Source organism: Salmo salar, chromosome ssa11, assembly GCF_905237065.1.
Source record: "Salmo salar chromosome ssa11, Ssal_v3.1, whole genome shotgun sequence".
In the NCBI taxonomy this organism is placed as follows: Eukaryota; Metazoa; Chordata; class Actinopteri; order Salmoniformes; family Salmonidae; genus Salmo; species Salmo salar.
The window spans coordinates 92384974-92402590 of NC_059452.1; the positions used below are offsets into that span (position 1 = coordinate 92384974).

The 17617-nt window shown below is 44.1% G+C and overlaps 1 protein-coding gene across 1 annotated transcript; it reads right to left on the reverse strand.

The window, feature by feature from the left end:
* Positions 1-6472: 6472 nt before the first annotated feature.
* LOC106563564 (carbonyl reductase [NADPH] 1) lies at positions 6473-16874 on the reverse strand. The gene is made up of 4 exons (XM_014129262.2): positions 16452-16874; positions 9149-9329; positions 8675-8798; positions 6473-6969 (listed from the first exon to the last, which is right to left on the reverse strand). Exons 1-4 carry the CDS (start codon positions 16735-16737, stop codon positions 6730-6732), a joined length of 831 nt encoding a protein of 276 aa, XP_013984737.1. The 5' UTR covers positions 16738-16874; the 3' UTR covers positions 6473-6729.
* Positions 16875-17617: the final 743 nt, after the last annotated feature.

The window sequence follows — 17617 nt, forward strand, 5'->3', positions numbered from 1 at the left end:
TGGAGTCTTTATAGCCAACGGGATTTTCAGTGCATCGCGCTGACAGGAACAAACATCTCTCTGGTAAGAAGAAGGGCGGGGGTGTATGTTTCATGATTAACGACTCATGAAGTAATTGTAACAACATACAAGAACTCAAATCCTTTTGTTCACCTGACCTAGAATTCCTCACAATCAAATGCCGACCCTATTATCTCCCAAGAGAACTCTCCTCGGTTATTGTCACAGCCGTGTATATCCCCGCGCAAGCGGATACCAAGACGGCCATCAAGGAACTTCACTGGACTTTACGCAAACTAGAAACCATATATCCTGAGGCTGCATTTATTGTAGCTGGGGCTTTTAACAAAGCTAATCTGAGAACAAGGCTACCTAAATTCTATCAGCATATCGGTTGCAGTACACGAGCGAGTAACACACTCGACCACTGTTACTCGAACTTCCGCGATGCATACAAGGCCCTCCCCGGCCCTCCTTTTGGCAAATCTGACCATGACTCCATCTTGTTGTTCCCCTCTTATAGGCAGAAACTAAAACAGGAAGCGCCCGTGCTTAGATCTATCCAATGCTGGTCTGACCAATCGGATTCCACGCTTCAAGATTGCTTCGATCACGTGGACTGGGATATGTTCCGGATAGCCTCAGACAATAACATTGACGTATACACTGACTCGATGAACGAGTTTATAAGGAAGTGAATAGGAGATGTTGTACTCACTGTGACTATTAAAACCTTCCCTAACCAGAAACTGTGGATTGATGGCAGAATTTGCGCAAAACTGAAAGCACGTACCACCACATTTAATCATGGCAAGGCGACTGGAAACATGACCGAATACAAACAGTGTAGTTATTCCCTCTGTAAGGCAATCAAAAAGGCAAAACGTCAGTATAGAGACAAAGTGGAGTCCCAATTCAACGGCTCAGACACGACGTATGTGGCAGGGTATACAGACAATCACAGACTACAAAGGGAAAACCAGCCACATCGTGGACACCGACGTCTTGCTTCCGTACAAGCTAAACACCTTCTTCACCCGCTTTGAGAATAGCACAGTGCCACCGACGCAGGCCGCCACCAAAGACTGTGGGCTCTCCTTCTCCGTGGCCGACGTGAGTAAGACATTTAAGCGTGTTAACCCTCGCAATGCTGCCGGTCCAGACGGCATCCCTAGCTGCGTCCTCAGAGCATGCGCAGACCAGCTGGCTGGAGGGTTTACGCACATATTCAATCTCTCCTTATCCCTGTCTGCTGTCCCCACTTTCTTCAAGATGTCCACCATTGTTCCTGTACCCAAGAAAGCAAAGGTCTTCATGACTTCATCATGAAATGCTTTGAGAGGCTAGTTAAGGATCATATCGCCTCTACCTTGCCTGACACCCTAGACGCACTTCAATTTGCTTACCGCCCCAATAGATCCACAGACAACACAACACAGCCTGATTACCAACAATAACGAGACAGCCATCAGAGAGGAGGTGATAGCCCTGGGAGTGTGCTGCCAGGAAAATGACCTCTTACTCAATGTCAATAAAACAAAGGAGCTGATCGTGGACTTCAGGAAACAGCAGAGGGTGCACGCCCCTATCCACGTCGAAGGGACTGCAGTGGAGCAGGTGAAAAGCTTCAAGTTCCTTGGCGCACACATCACTGACGATCTGAAATGGTCCACACAGACAGTGAAGAAGGCGCAACAGTGCAACAGCTTGGCACCTAAAACCCTCAAACTTTTACAGATGCACAATTGAGAGCATCTTGTCGGGCTGTATCACCGCCTGGTACGGCAACTGCACCACCCGAAACTGCAGGGTTCTCCAGAGGGTGGTGCAGTCTGCCCAACGCATCACCGGGGGCAAACTACCTGCTCTCCAGGACACCTACAGCACCTGATAACACAGGAAGGCCAAAAAGATAATCAAGGACAACAACCACTCGAGCCACTGCCTGTTCACCCCACTATCATCCAGAAGGTGAGGTCAGTACAGGTGCATCAAAGCTGGCACCGAGAGACTGAAAAACAGCTTCTCTCTCAAGGCCATCAGAGTGTTAAATAGCTAGGCGGCTTCCACCCGGTTACGTAACCCTGCACCTTAGTGGCTGCTGCCCCATATACATAGACTTGAAATCACTGGCCACTTTAATAATGGAACACTAGTCACTAATAATGTTTACATATTTTTGCTTTACTCATCTCATATGTATATACTGTATAATATTCTACTGTATTTAGTCTATGCTACTCCGACATTGCCTATCCTAATATTTATTCCTTAATTCCATAATTTTACTTTTAGGTTGTGTGTATTGTTGTGAATTGTTAGATATTACTGCAGTGTTGGAGCTAGAAACACAAGCATTTTGCTACACCCGCAATAACATCTGCTAAACGTGTATATGACAAATAAAATTTGATTTGATTATTGGCCTTTTGCAGTTGAACCTGAGGTGAGGAAGAATGTTTTAGGCTTACCAGAGTTACTCCTATAATCAAACAATATAATGCTAATCTTTATTTTTTTAAATTCTGATAATAAAAAAAATGAATTAGCCTCCTTCTGTACGTGTATATTTGTATAGCAGACGCAGTATCCTGTCTTACAAGGATAAAGAAATGCATGTTGGTGTGTTGTAACATGCCGCCGACATATCTAAATATATATTTTTTATATTATCATACAGTGGACGCCTAAGCCTATAGGCCTATGCATGCAATGCCATGAGTAATTTAGTGCTAAAATCTCCGACAGCCGACAATTAGGGACAATTCAACATTTACTTGGGGAAGGGGGGCTGGCCCAACTCTTGGTGTCATTAAACCCCCCAACGTTAAAAATATTTTCACAGGACCCTCCCCTTGTACTCCCCCTATTAACTCAAAATAATGTTTAAGACCACATAACAATAACTGTAGCTACCCTGTGTTTTTAAATATGGATATCAACTTTGCTACTTCAGCATGAATTTGTGGCACAGTCGATGTCACGTAGAGCTAAGGGCTAGCAAATTGAGGGTTTGCCGAACACCACGGATGAGCTAACAGCTCTCCCTGCCTGTTTCATTAGACCTACCCTACGATCAGAGCCGGCTGCAGACAATCAGGTGGAAATCAGATTTTCAAAATGTTGATGCTATATTTAGAATTACACCAAACAAAAATATAAACGTAACATATAACAATTTTTTATATTTGACTAAGTTACAGTTCACATAAGGAAATCAGTAAATTTAAATTATTTAAAAAAAAATGTAAATTCATTAGGCCCTAATCTATAGATTTCTCGTGACTGGGAATATAGATATGCATCTGTTGGTCAAAGATACCTTAAAACACAAGTAGGGGCGTGGATCAGAAAACCAGTCAGTATATGGTGTAACCAACATTTTGTTTCATGCATGTTGTCCCACTCCTTTTCAATGGCTGTGCGAAATTGCTGGATATTGGCGGGAACTGGAACACACTGTCGTACACGTCGATCCAGAGCATCCTAAACATGCACAATGGGTGACTTGTCTGGTGAGTATGCAGGCCATGGAAGAACTGGGACATTTTCAGCTTTCAGTAATTGTATACAGATCCTTGCGACATGGGGCCATCCATAATCACGCGGAAACATGAGGTGATGGCGGTGGATGAATGGCATGACATTGGGCCTCAGGATCTCGTCACTGTATCTCTGTGCATTCCAATTGCCATCGATAAAATACTATTGTGCTCGTTGTCCGTAGCTTATGCCTGCCCATACCATAACCGCACTGCCACCATGTGGCACTCTGTTCACATCGTTGACATCATCAAACTGCCTGCCCACATGACACCATACACACTGTCTGCCATCTGCCCGGTACAGTTGAAACCGGGATTCATCAGTGAAGGGCACACTTCTCCAGGGTGCCATCAAAGGGTGTAGCGAAATGCTTGTTCCTAGCTCCAACAGTGCAGTGGTATCTAACACATCTAAAAGTAAAAAAATTGAATTAAGAAATATATAAATATTAGGATGAGCAATGTCGGCGTGGCATTGACTAGAATACAGCGTTGGCCAAAAGATTTGAGAATGACACAAATATTAATTTTCACAAAGTCTGCTGCCTCAGTTTGTATGATGGCAATTTGCATATACTCCAGAATGTTATGAAGAGTGATCAGATGAATTGCAATTCATTGCAAAGTCCTTATTTGCCATGCAAATGAACTGAATCCCCCAAAAAACATTTCCACTGCATTTCAGCCCTGCCACAAAAGGACCAGCTGACATCATGTCAGCGATTCTCTTGTTAACACAGGTGTGAGTGTTGACAAGGACAAGGCTGGAGATCACTCTGTCATGCTGATTGAGTTCGAATAACAGACTGGAAGCTTCCAAAGGATGGTGGTACTTGGAATCATTGTTCTTACTCTGTCAATCATGGTTACCTGCAAGGAAACACGTGCCGTCATCATTGCTTTGCACAAAAAGGGCTTCACCGGCAAGGATATTGCTGCCAGTAAGATTGCACCTAAATCAACCATTTATCAGATCATGAAGAACTTCAAGGAGAGCAGTTACATTTTTATGAAGAAGGCTTCAGGGTGCCCAAGAAAGTCCAGCAAGCGCCAGGACCGTCTCCTAAAGTTGATTCAGCTGCGGGATCGGGGCACCACCAGTACAGAGCTTGCTCAGGAATGGCAGCAAGCAGGTGTGAGTGCATCTGCACGCACAGTGAGGCGAAGACTTTTGGAGGATGGCCTGGTGTCAAGAAGGGCAGCAAAGAAGCCACTTCTCTCCAGGAAAAACATCAGGGACAGACTGATATTCTGCAAAAGGTACAGGGATTGGACTGCTGAGGACTGGGGTAAAGTCATTTTCTCTGATGAATCCCCTTTCCGATTGTTTGGGGCATCTGGAAAAAAGCTTGTCCGGAGAAGACAAGGTGAGCGCTACCATCAGTCCTGTGTCATGCCAACAGTAAAGAATCCTGAGACCATTCATGTGTGGGGTTGCTTCTCAGCCAAGGGAGTGGGCTCACTCCCAATTTTGCCTAAGAACACAGCCATGAATAAAGAATGGTACCAACACATCCTCGAAGAGCAACTTCTCCCAACCATCCAGGAACAGTTGGTGACGAACAATGTCTTTTCCAGCATGATGGAGCACCTTTCCAAAGTGGCTCGGGGAACAAAACATCGATATTTTTGGTCCATGGCCAGGAAACTCCCCAGACCTTAATCCCATTGAGAACTTGTGGTCAATCCTCAAGAGGCAGGTGGACAAACAAAAACCCACAAATTCTGACAAACTCCAAGCATTGATTATGCAAGAATGGGCTGCCATCAGTCAGGATGTGGCCCAGAAGTTAATTGACAGCATGCCAGGGCGGATTGCAGAGGTCTTGAAAAAGAAGGGTTAACACTGAAAATAGTGACTCTTTGCATCAACTTCATGTAATTGTCAATAAAAGCCTTTGACACTAATGAAAAGCTTGTAATTATACTTCAGTATTCCATAGTAACATCTGACAAAAATATCTAAAGACACTGAAGCAGTAAACTTTGTGAAAATTAATATTTGTGTCATTCTCAAAACTTTTGGCCACGACTGTACAGTAGAATACTGTATATCCCATAGATAGGCAGTTCCCATTCAAGTCAGGACTGGCAGCCATTGCTAGTGAACCCATGAATTTAACAGTCAAAGTGCCAGGGTTAGAGGTTCTGAAGTCCTTCTATGGATTATATCAATGGCCACAATTTAACAAGCTGTTCTATATTTGGCACGCATGCTGCCCAAATTGCATCCTTCCCGACTGCAAGTGGTTGTGATGAAACTTAATCCACAGCAATTTTTTAGAAGCTATTGATCCTCCAGCAAAATTATGCTCTCTGGTGTAGTATTTCAAAATATTTTATTTATGTCTGTTCGGACAGGAGTAATTTAATGTAGGGGGAAATTATTTTTTAATAGCCTCATTTTGGCTATATTATTGAAATTTATCACGGGGTGCTACAGCACCCCTACTTCCTGCAGCTATGGACACAGAGGTGGGGGTGTTTGTTTAATTTGGAATATGTTTTTATTTTAATATTTACCACTGTAGCAGTGCACATTGCATTTAATACCAATAGGATAATGGTTAAATTAGCATTATTAAGTTTGTTTTTGTTGCATTTAGGGGGGCTCATGCCTTAATTCACACTCTGAATATGTCACCATCTCAACAGGCAGCTTGAATGAAATTGTTATGCTATGTCAGGTCAATGTGATAGGGTTGGCTCTCACTCAAGGTTGAGTGCATGTGAGAGTCTTTGTGCTTGCAGACACCTGCGCCACACTTCTTTTCACATTTCCCTCTTCTCAGTGCAATAACAAATAAAACTGTTGGGGCCAAATAAAAATCAGGCCGCCAGTTGGGGAACTATGCCCTAGAGGCTCAATTCAATAAACCAAGTTCCAACTTTGAACAAGAGTTTCCAGTAAATCACTGTCTCAGACATTATTATCAATCTATTTTATTTCTTTACATCATTGAACTTTTTGAAAGAATAACAGGCCTTCAATACAATCAAAGTACTCCAGAGCGTTATTTATGTAAATTAATCACATTAAATCATATAAAGAAAAAAAAGCAAAGATATCTCCACAACCCTCTGTTGCAATGTGTTTTTTGTCATGTGAATTTGGCGGAACCTTTTTGTGCAATTTTCCTCAAGTCTCTGATTGAGATGAGGTAAACTTCCTGCTGCCTCCACTCTACCATTCCTGAACGGTCTTGTCCCACACCAACTGTCCATGTGGCTCCTTCGCCCCTTCAGGAAGAAGTGCCAGATAGATAGGAGTCTGTGCTCCTTCCTCAGGGCTCTTGAGGGCCTTGGGGCCTGCCATGTCAGTGCGGACCCAGCCAGGGCAGCAGGCGTTGAGCAGGATTCCATCAGCTGCCCGGGTCTTAGTCAGAATATGAGCCTGAATCCTGGACAGCACAGTCACTCCAATCTAAACAGAGGTGAAAAAAACAGTATGATAAATCTGCCATTTGTGACCTGTTTCAAGAAGCTAGGTGTATGTCACAAGTCACTACTTCACAGGAGAGGCATTCGAGATAAAAAATAAATCAAATAAAAATTATTTTTTTATGCCTTTTTGGAATATGTGAACTTTCATGTGCCTTAATAAGAAACGTGTATGCCATCTGTAAATTTGAATACACATTTTTAATTATGAGCCTTGTTGGTTGAGCCATGGAAAAATACAGGAACCTTCCCGCTAGCCATGATTAGCTGAGATAATGGATGGGCTGGACATGCCGAGATTTGAGTTCTGATTGGTCTGCCATGTAGCATGCTTCTGTCTATAACATGAGCTTCTCAGTACGTGTAGATAATCCTTGCTACCACTGCGTTTTTGAAAGATACAACGTTAGCCATGGAGACCTGCAAAAGTGTTGCTACTGCTCTCAATAACGTCACTGCCCAGGATTTAGCAGGAGCTATCGACAAAGATTAGTGGGATAAGTTGTGATGGACTACTTTTCTGCAAAAGGTCAGTGTGAACCGGAATGACTTGACACAACAACGGGCAAAACAAGCTGTAGCTAGCTACAAACCAAACGGAAAAGACACTGCCGTGAAGCGTTCATCCATGTATATGGTAAGAGTCTAGCTATATTTTCAGATATTAGATGTTTCTCATTTTGTCAAAGTCGTTTTCATTGCAAGTTAAAGTGTACTGTTGACTAACTTGCGAATGTTAACTTGCTTGCTTGCTAGCTAACTTTACGTGTATGATCTGTATAGTAATATTATTCGTATCACAGAAAGCCATTGTTAGTTATATTGCATTGTTAGTTATAGCGTAATGTTAGCTAGCTACCATTGAACCTAGTTGGTTAGCTTTAGCTACCTGCAGATTCATACTCCAGTATTTCATGCATAGTGGCTAGCTATGACAATCCATCTGTACTGCAGCTATGGGTTGGGATTATGGTTCATTGTTTAGCTAGCTAGCTACATGTCTAAACAAAAGACTCCACTTCATAAGAGAATGATTACCTGACCCATCCAGTTAGCCAGGTGTGTCTGGGTGTAATTACGGCCGTTTATTGTATTTCACGAACATGTGTACATGTCTAACAATAGTGACCCATCCACTTAGCTAGATGTGGCTGGGGGGGGGGTAAACATCATCTAACAATATTTATACAATACTTTATCTGGACACTTTCAAAGTCAGATGAGAATATAGGCCAAGATCAAGTGCATTTTTACCTGGAGTTTTTTCATATTGTAGGCTACTACTTTCACCACTTTTAGTCATGAAATCTTTGGTTGTTTACTACACTACCTAACTCACTCTGTTTAGCACATGGCCTCCCATGTGAATCCTTAAAGAGATGGGTGAGGCTAAGGCTTAAGTGGGTGTGAATGATGCTGAATAGGTGTAGACAAAGAAGAGCTCTCCAGTAGGTTAACCAACACATTCAAGGGCCATTTTCTCAAAAGTGAGGTTACAAGTCTATCAACTTTCGAAGCAGAATTACTTTCCCAATTTTTCCTCAACTGCAGTGTATGACATACCATTTTGGAGCTCCGAGTCTCTACTTTTATCCAAAAACACAATTTCGCTACATAAGACCAAATTGAGGCGGTGGGTCACATTTGCCCTTTCCCCTTAATAGTTGTGTGGACAGACAGAACCCTACCTTTGTTGTGCCATAGGCTGTGTTTGGCCACCCCTGGGCCTGATGGTTTCCCTGCTGAGCAGCAATAACAAACTGCCCCATCAGCAAGCACAGCTCCTCCTCAGAGAGCTCAGTATCACGGAACCTTCAAGACACCACAGAAAAAAGACCTTGTAATACAGTAGTTTATGACTGCATGTGATGATCACAGTAATGGTTTCATTTCTAAATATTGCCTATGATCTGTAGTAGCAACTGACAATAAACTGATTTGATTGTCCAATTATGATTAAGGCCACAACAGCAAAATGTTCTTCATATCTGCTAATGCATCAGCTGCTATTGAAGGGATGAATAGGGCTTTTGTTCAAGTTGGTCAGGTTTGCGGCTAGATGGATATATAATGACATCAGTGTATATTTCTCCCTCCGTAGATCACAATTCAGAATTAAGTTAAGGATGAATGAGGTTTTCGATACAGAATGAAGATCTTACTTGGCTTGTAGTTGAGGGCTGCATGTATCAAGAGCCTTCTTGCTAACAAAGCTGGAGACATTCACCACTCTGGCATTTGGTCTGAGGAGGGGTAGGAGAGCATGGCACACCCACAGGGTGCCCCAAAAGTTGGTGCGCATGGTCACCTCAGCCTGTTCCCCAAAAGGCTCAGTCGCATCATCTAGGGAAAAAATGTGATGATCAATTATTGCTTTGTACAAGAGAGGGAGAGAAAGAGAGTGGGGGATGGGGGGGAGGCTGTGTCAATATAGCGTCACCCTCACCCATCATATTTGCCGAGCATCATTTTTCCAATGCAATCACACTGATACATATGACTATCATTCATGTTACACATAAGTTGCAATCAACTAGCCCTACTATTGTTGCTAGGCAGTTTAAACTGAACAGTTGGCTGGCTGATTGTTGCTAAACATTGTACACAACCTGGCCTCAGAGCATTTTGTATTATCCTGTACGTAAATCCGCGACACCCCATTTATAGTGAACAAAAATACACTGCTCAAAAAAATAAAGGGAACACTTAAACAACACATCCTAGATCTGAATGAAAGAAATAATCTTATTAAATACTTTTTTCTTTACATATTTGAATGTGCTGACAACAAAATCACACAAAAATAATCAATGGAAATCCAAGTTATCAACCCATGGAGGTCTGGATTTGGAGTCACACTCAAAATTAAAGTGGAAAACCACACTACAGCCTGATCCAACTTTGATGTAATGTCCTTAAAACAAGTCAAAATGAGGCTCAGTAGTGTGTGTGGCCTCCATGTGCCTGTATGACCTCCCTACAACGCCGATCTCATCTCGGTACCTAATGGCAGTCAGGCTACCTCTGGCGAGCACATGGAGGGCTGTGTGGCCCCCCAAAGAAATGCCACTCCACACCGTTACTGACCCACCGCCAAACCAGTCATGCTGGAGGATGTTGCAGGCAGCAGAACGTTCTCCACGGCGTCTCCAGACTCTGTCAGGTCTGTCACGTGCTCAGTATGAACCTGCTTTCATCTGTGAAGAGCACAGGGGGCGCCAGTGGCGAATTTGCCAATCTTGGTGTTCTCTGGCAAATGCCAAACGTCCTGCACGATGTTGGGCTGTAAGCACAACCCCCACCTGTGGATGTCGGGCCCTCATACCACCCTCATGGAGTCTGTTTCTGACCATTTGAGCAGACACATGCACATTTGTGGCCTGCTGGAGGTCATTTTGCAGGGCTCTGGCAGTGCTCCTCCTGCTCCTCCTTGCACAAAGGCGGAGGTAGCGGTCCTGCTGCTGGGTTGTTGCCCTCCTACGGCCTCCTCCACGTCTCCTGATGTATTGGCCTGTCTCCTGGTAGCGCCTCCATGCTCTGGACACTACGCTGACAGACACAGCAAACCTTCTTGCCACAGCTCGCATTGATGTGCCATCCTGGATGAGCTGCACTACCTGAGCCACTTGTGTGGGTTGTAGACTCCGTCTCATGCTACCACTAGAGTGAAAGCACCGCCAGCATTCAAAAGTGACCAAAACATCAGCCAGGAAGCATAGGAACTGAGAAGTGGTCTGTGGTCTCCACCTGCAGAACCACTCCTTTATTGGGGGTGTCTTGCTTATTGCCTATAATTTCCACCTGTTGTCTATTCCATTTGCACAACAGCATGTGAAATGTATTGTCAATCAGTGTTGCTTCCTAAGTGGACAGTTTGATTTCACAGAAGTGTGATTGACTTGGAGTTACATTGTGTTGTTTAAGTGTTCCCTTTATTTTTTTGAGCAGAATATAAACGCAACATGTAAAGCGTTGGTCCCATGTTTCATGAACTGTAACATACCATGTGTATGTATTTTATGTATTTTCCTTCGCATATCTTTTTGTATATTTCTTTCTAGAAACTCAACTTCAAAACACTCTCCTGCAACCCACCTCACCAAATGTGGTGCCGGACCAATTTTCTCTCCATATCCCCGAATTTCTACAGCAAGCTCTGGACATTTACACCTGGATCTTGCAGCTAACTAGCTGCTATCCAAGTGACTATTGGCTAACGTCGATTCCGGAGCAAACACCAATTATCCCAGAGCTAGCCAGCTGAAGAGTTCCATCAGCTACTCCTGGGCTACAATCACCTATCCGGACCCGTTTTACTGCCGATGCGGAGCCCCACCTGCCTTCACGACTGGAATTCCGACGTTATCTGCCCGAGGGAGTTATTCAACTGGCCCCTCCATCGCGACGTAACCTGAACGCCCATCTGTTAACTGCGGCCCACTAATCGTTAGCTGTCTTGAGCATATCGGTTGCTATCTGAACAGGTCTATTGAACAATCTTCTTGGGCCACTATAACTATAACTATTTTGACAATTGGATTGATCCCCTCTACCACACGGAACCCACTAATCTACCAACGGAAACGCACGGGGTGGCTAAAAAACAGACCTCCATCTTCTGCTAGCTTGCTACCCATGGCTCGGCTAGCTGTCTGAATCGCCGTGACCCCGACCAACCTCACTACTCACTGGACCCTTATGATCACTCAGCTAAGCATGCCTCTCCTTAATGTCAATATGCCTTGTCCATTGCTGTTCTGGTTCGTGTTTATTGGCTTATTTCACTGTAGAGCCTCTAGCCCTGCTCATTATACCTTATCCAACCCTTCAGTTCCACCACCCACACATGCGATGACATTACCTGGTTTCAATGATGTTTCTAGAGACAATATCTCTTTCATCATCACTCAATGCCTAGGTTTACCTCCACTGTATTCACATCCTACCATACCTTTGTCTGTACACTATACCTTGAATCTATTTTATCGCCCCCAGAAACCTGCTCCTTTTATTCTCTGTTCCGGACGTCCTAGACGTACAATTCTCATGGCTTTTAGCCGTACCCTTATCCTACTCCTCCTCTGTTCCTCTGGCGATGTAGAGGTGAATCCAGGCCCTGCAGTGCCTAGCTCCACTCCTATTCCCCAGGCACTCTCTTTTGATGACTTCTGTAATCGTAAAAACCTTGGTTTCATGCATGTTATTATTAGAAGCCTCCTTCCTAAGTTTGTTTTATTCACTGCTTTAGCACACTCTGCCAACCCGGATGTCTTAGCCGTGTCTGAATCCTGGCTTAGGAAGACCACCAATAACTCTGAAATCTCCATCCCTAACTACAACATTTTCAGACAAGATAGAATGGCCAAAGGGGGCGGTGTTGCAATCTACCGCAGAGAGGCTGCAGAGTTCTGTCCTACTATCCAGGTCTACACCCAAACAATTTGAACTTATACTTTTAAAAATCCACCTCTCTAAAAACAAGTCTCTCACTGTTGCCGCCTGTTATAGACCACCCTCTGCCCCCAGCTGTGCTCTGGATACCATATGTCAACTGATTGCCCCCCATCTATCTTCAGAGCTCGTGCTGCTAGGTGACCTAAACTGTGACATACTTAACACCCCGGCCATCCTACAATCTAAGCTTGATGCCCTCAATCTCACACAAATTATCAATGAACCTACCAGGTACAACCCCAATGCCGTAAACACGGGCACCCTCATAGATATCATCCTAACCAACCTGCCCTCTAAATACACCTCTGCTGTTTTCAACCAAGATCTCAGCGATCACTGCCTCAATGCCTGCATCCGTAATGGGTCAGCGGTCAAACGACCTCCACTCATCACAATCAAACACTCCCTGAAACACTTCAGCGAGCAGGCCTTTCTAATCGACCTGGCCCGGGTATCCTGGAAGGATATCGACCTCATCCCGTCAGTAGAGGATGCCTGGCTATTTTTTTTAAATGCCTTCCTCACCATCTAAAATAAGCATGCCCCATTCAAGAAATTTAGAACCAGGAACAGATATAGCCCTTGGTTCTCTCCAGACCTGACTGCCCTTAACCAACACAAAAACATCATGTGGCGTTCTAGCATCGAACAGCCCCCGTGAAATGCAACTTTTTAGGGAAGTTAGAAACCAATATACACAGGCAGTTAGAAAAGCCAAGGCTAGCTTTTTCAAGCAGAAATTTGCTTCCTGCAACACAAACTCAAAAAAGTTATGGGACACTGTAAAGTCCATGGAGAATAAGAGCACCTCCTCCCGGCTGCCCACTGCACTGAGGATAGGAAACTCTGTCACCACCAATAAATCCACTATAATTGAGAATTTCAATAAGCATTTTTCTACGCAGCTGCGGTCATCCCCCTCTTCAAAGGGGGGGACACTCTTGACCCTAAATGCTACAGACCTATATCTATCCAACCCTGCCTTTCTAAGGTCTTCGAAAGCCAAGTTAACAAACAGATCACCGGCCATTTCGAATCCCACCGTACCTTCTCCGTTATGCAATCTGGTTTCAGAGCTGGTCATGGGTGCACCTCAGCCACACTCAAGGTCCTAAACGATATCTTAACCGCCATCATTAAGAAACAGTACTGTGCAGCCGTATTCATTGACCTGGCCAAGGCTTTCGACTCTGTCAATCACCACATCCTCATCGGCAGACTCAACAGCCTTGGTTTCTCAAATGATTGCCTCGACTGGTTCACCAACTACTTCTCCGACAGAGTTCTGTGTGTCAAATCTGAGGGCCTGTTGTCCGGGCCTCTGGCAGTATCTATGGGGGTGCCACAGGGTTCAATTTTTGGGCCGACTCTCTTCTCTGCATATATCAATGATGTTGCTCTTGCTGCTGGTGATTCTCTGATCCACCTCTACGCAGACGACACCATTCTGTTTACTTCTGGCCCTTCTTTGGACACTGTGTTAACAACCCTCCAGACAAGCTTCAATGCCATACAACTCTCCTTCCGTGGCCTCCAACTGCTCTTAAATACAAGTAAAACTAAATGCATGCTCTTCAACCGATCGCTGCCTGCATCTGCCCGCCCATCCAGCATCACTACTCTGGATGGTTCTGACTTAGAATATGTGGACAACTACAAATACCTAGGTGTCTGGTTAGACTGTAAACTCTCCTTCCAGACTCGCATAAAACATCTCCAATCCAAAGTTAAATATAGAATTGGCTTTCTATTTCGCAACAAAGCATCCTTCACTCATGCTGCCAAACATACCCTCGTAAAACTGACCATCTTACCGATCCTCGACTTTGGCGATGTAATTTACAAAATAGCCTCCAACACCCTACTCAACAAATTGGATGCAGTCTATCACAGTGCCATCCGTTTTGTCACCAAAGCCCCATATACTACCCACCACTGCGACCTGTACGCTCTCGTTGGCTGGCCCTCGCTTCATACTCATCGCCAAACCCACTGGCTCCAGGTCATCTACAAGACCATGCTAGGTAAAGTCCCACCTTATCTCTGCTCGCTGGTCACCATAGCTGCACCCACCCGTAGCATGCGTTCCAGCGGGTATATCTCCCTTGTCACCCCCAAAGCCAATTCCTCCTTTGGCCGCCTCTCCTTCCAGTTCTCGGCTGCCAACGACTGGAACGAACTACAAAAATCTCTGAAACTGGAAACACTTACCTCCCTCACTAGCTTTAAGCACCAGCTGTCAGAGCAGCTCACAGATCACTGCACCTGTACATAGCCCATCTATAAATAGCCCAGACAACTACCTCTTCCCCTACTGTATTTATTTTGCTCCTTTGCACCCCAGTATTTCTACTTTGCACACTCATCTACTGTCAAATGTACCATTCCAGTGTTTTAATTGCTATATTGTATTTACATCGCCACCATGGCCTATTTATTGCCTTTACATTTAAGTCATTTACCAGATGCTCTTATCCAGAGCGACTTACAAATTGGTGGATTCACCTTATGATATCCAGTGGAACAACCACTTTACAATAGTGCATCTAAATCTTTTAAGGGGGGGGGGGTTAGAAGGATTACTTTATCCTATCCTAGGTATTCCTTAAAGAGGTGGGGTTTCAGGTGTCTCCGGAAGGTGGTGATTGACTCCGCTGTCCTGGCGTCGTGAGGGAGCTTGTTCCACCATTGGGGTGCCAGAGCACCCCATATCTCACCTAATTTGCTCACATTGTATATAGACTTATTTTTCTACTGTATTATTGACTATGTTTATTTTACTCCATGTGTAACTCTGTGTTGTTATATGTGTCGAACTGCTTTGCTTTATCTTGGCCAGGTCGCAGTTGTAAATGAGAACCTGTTCTCAACTTGCCGGTTAAATAAAGGTGAAATAAAAAATCCCAGAAATGTTCCATATCCACAAAAAGCTTATTTCTCTAAAATGTTGTGCACAAATGTGTTTACATCCTTGTTAGTGACTATTTATCCTTTGCCAAGATAGTCCGTCCACCTGACAGGTGTGGCATACCAAGAATCTGATTAAACAGCATGGTCATTACAGGTGCACCTTGTGCTGGCGACAATAAAAGGCCACTTTAAAATGTGCAGTTTTGTCACACAACACAATGCCACAGACGTCTCAAATTTTAAGGGAGTGTGCAATTGGCATGCGGACTGCAGGAATGTCCACCAGAGCTGTTGCCAGATAATTGTATATGAATTTATCTACCATAAGCCAATGACATTTTAGAGAATTTGGCAGTATGTCCAACCGGTCTCACAACCCCAGACCACTTGTAACCACGCCAGCCCAGGGACTGTGGTGACGCCTCTTGCACTGAGATGCAGTGCCTTAGCTCCCGAGGGGCACAGCGGCCTATCTGTCTCATGTAACCATACCAAAAGTAACATATCATACTATGTTACGTCTAGCCTATGAGACCAAGCTGTGGCACAAGATCCGCCCACAAACCTCTCGCTATCTGGAGTGAGGGAGATCTTTTAAACTTGCCCGGATTGAACCCGTCAAAAACCAGTCACGGCCTCGGGCGAAAGCAGGAAAGGAATAGCGCCCTTCTCAAATTAACAGCAATCTGTGCTGCTTGGTCATTGTGTCATCCAGAAACATCTCTTTTCCATAAAATAAAATGTTTGAATGTTCTAACTCGTTTTCATTGCGAAGGCAGATAAAGCGTTTATATCAAAATGAATCAATTTTAAATGTGAAAACACCGAATTCTACTAATTATGACATGTGTTTAAATTACATAACTTTTGTTATGAGCAGACTTCGCTGTTGGATAGAGCGGGGCAACTGGCTCACGTCTGGGAGGCAGCCTGGTTCCAAATAGAACGCAATCAAGTTTACCCCGCTGTACGCCTAAACGGGCGCCCGGGCAAGATTAATCTAATCCCCTCAATGTTACAATCGGCTATCCTAGCAAAGCCGCCAAACAAAATTGCATAGCATGTTGCGCCAAAATAGTAGAATAGGCTACCGTACTGAACTTTTAAAGGACATTCCCGCGTTGTTAATAAGCACATCCAATCCGCCATACGTCTTCTGCAGAAAGTTACTCAGTTGCTTGGCGCTGCCCTGGTCGCAGATATCAAGGTGGTGGTAAGCAACTTCAAATCCTTCGGACTTTAGCATCTTCACTGCCTCATTTCCAAGTTTCTCATTTCGAGCAGTAAGAATAACATCCCCGGTAAATTTTGCCTTGCAAAGCTCCCTCACAATCGCAAATCCTGTGCCTTTATTGGCACCGGTAACTACTGCCACTTTTTTCGACATTTCATTCGCTCTCCAAAACTTTATTTTTGTAAAGTAAATAGTTAAAGTAGCCTAACTATTTAAATCATGTAATTAATCGCACCGTGGTTGTAGTGGGCTGACGTGTAGCCTACGCTGATCTGGGAGAAGATAATGTTTAGTTAGAGGAAAGTCAACCTTATTGGCTACTTTTGCAAACAAAGGAACGTGCACAGTCACTCTGACAGATGAAGTTGTGTAGCCTAGTAGATCAAATACCCACATATGACACAATGGGAAAGAGAGAGCATATTATATTTATATACGACGGGAGAGGTTAGCCTATGTACGCACAGTTCAGACGCCGAATTTATGGCGAGTCAACTGAATAGAAATGAACGTCTCATGTCCACCCGATCGATACATCAACGTCTTTGCCTTCCAGTGGAACTCATTTGTTGTCAATGGAGCAGTTAGCAACGCTACCTTAGGGGAGCCGCACTAGGCTGCGGTGCGTCCTGTGTACCGCATGGCATTCAATATTTTCAGGCAGAGTTAAGAGCTTTGTTTGACATACTGATTGGTTTCATATATAGAGATGGATAGAGGACTCATCATTATATCTGTGCCATTATAGCATATGTGACAGCAATTTAATTTCAATTGAAGGGGCTTTATTGGCACGGGAAGCATATGTTTACATTGCCAAAGCAAGTGGAAATGGATAAACAAAGTGAACAGTGATTGCACAATGTGGTATTTCACCCAATGATATGTGAGTTTATCAAAATTTGATTTATTTTCAAATTCGTTGTGTGTCTGTGTATTCCGAGGGAAATATGTGTCTCTAATATGGTCATACATTTGGCAGGAGGTTAGGAAGTGCAGCTCAGTTTCCACCTCATTTTGTGGTCAGTGTGCA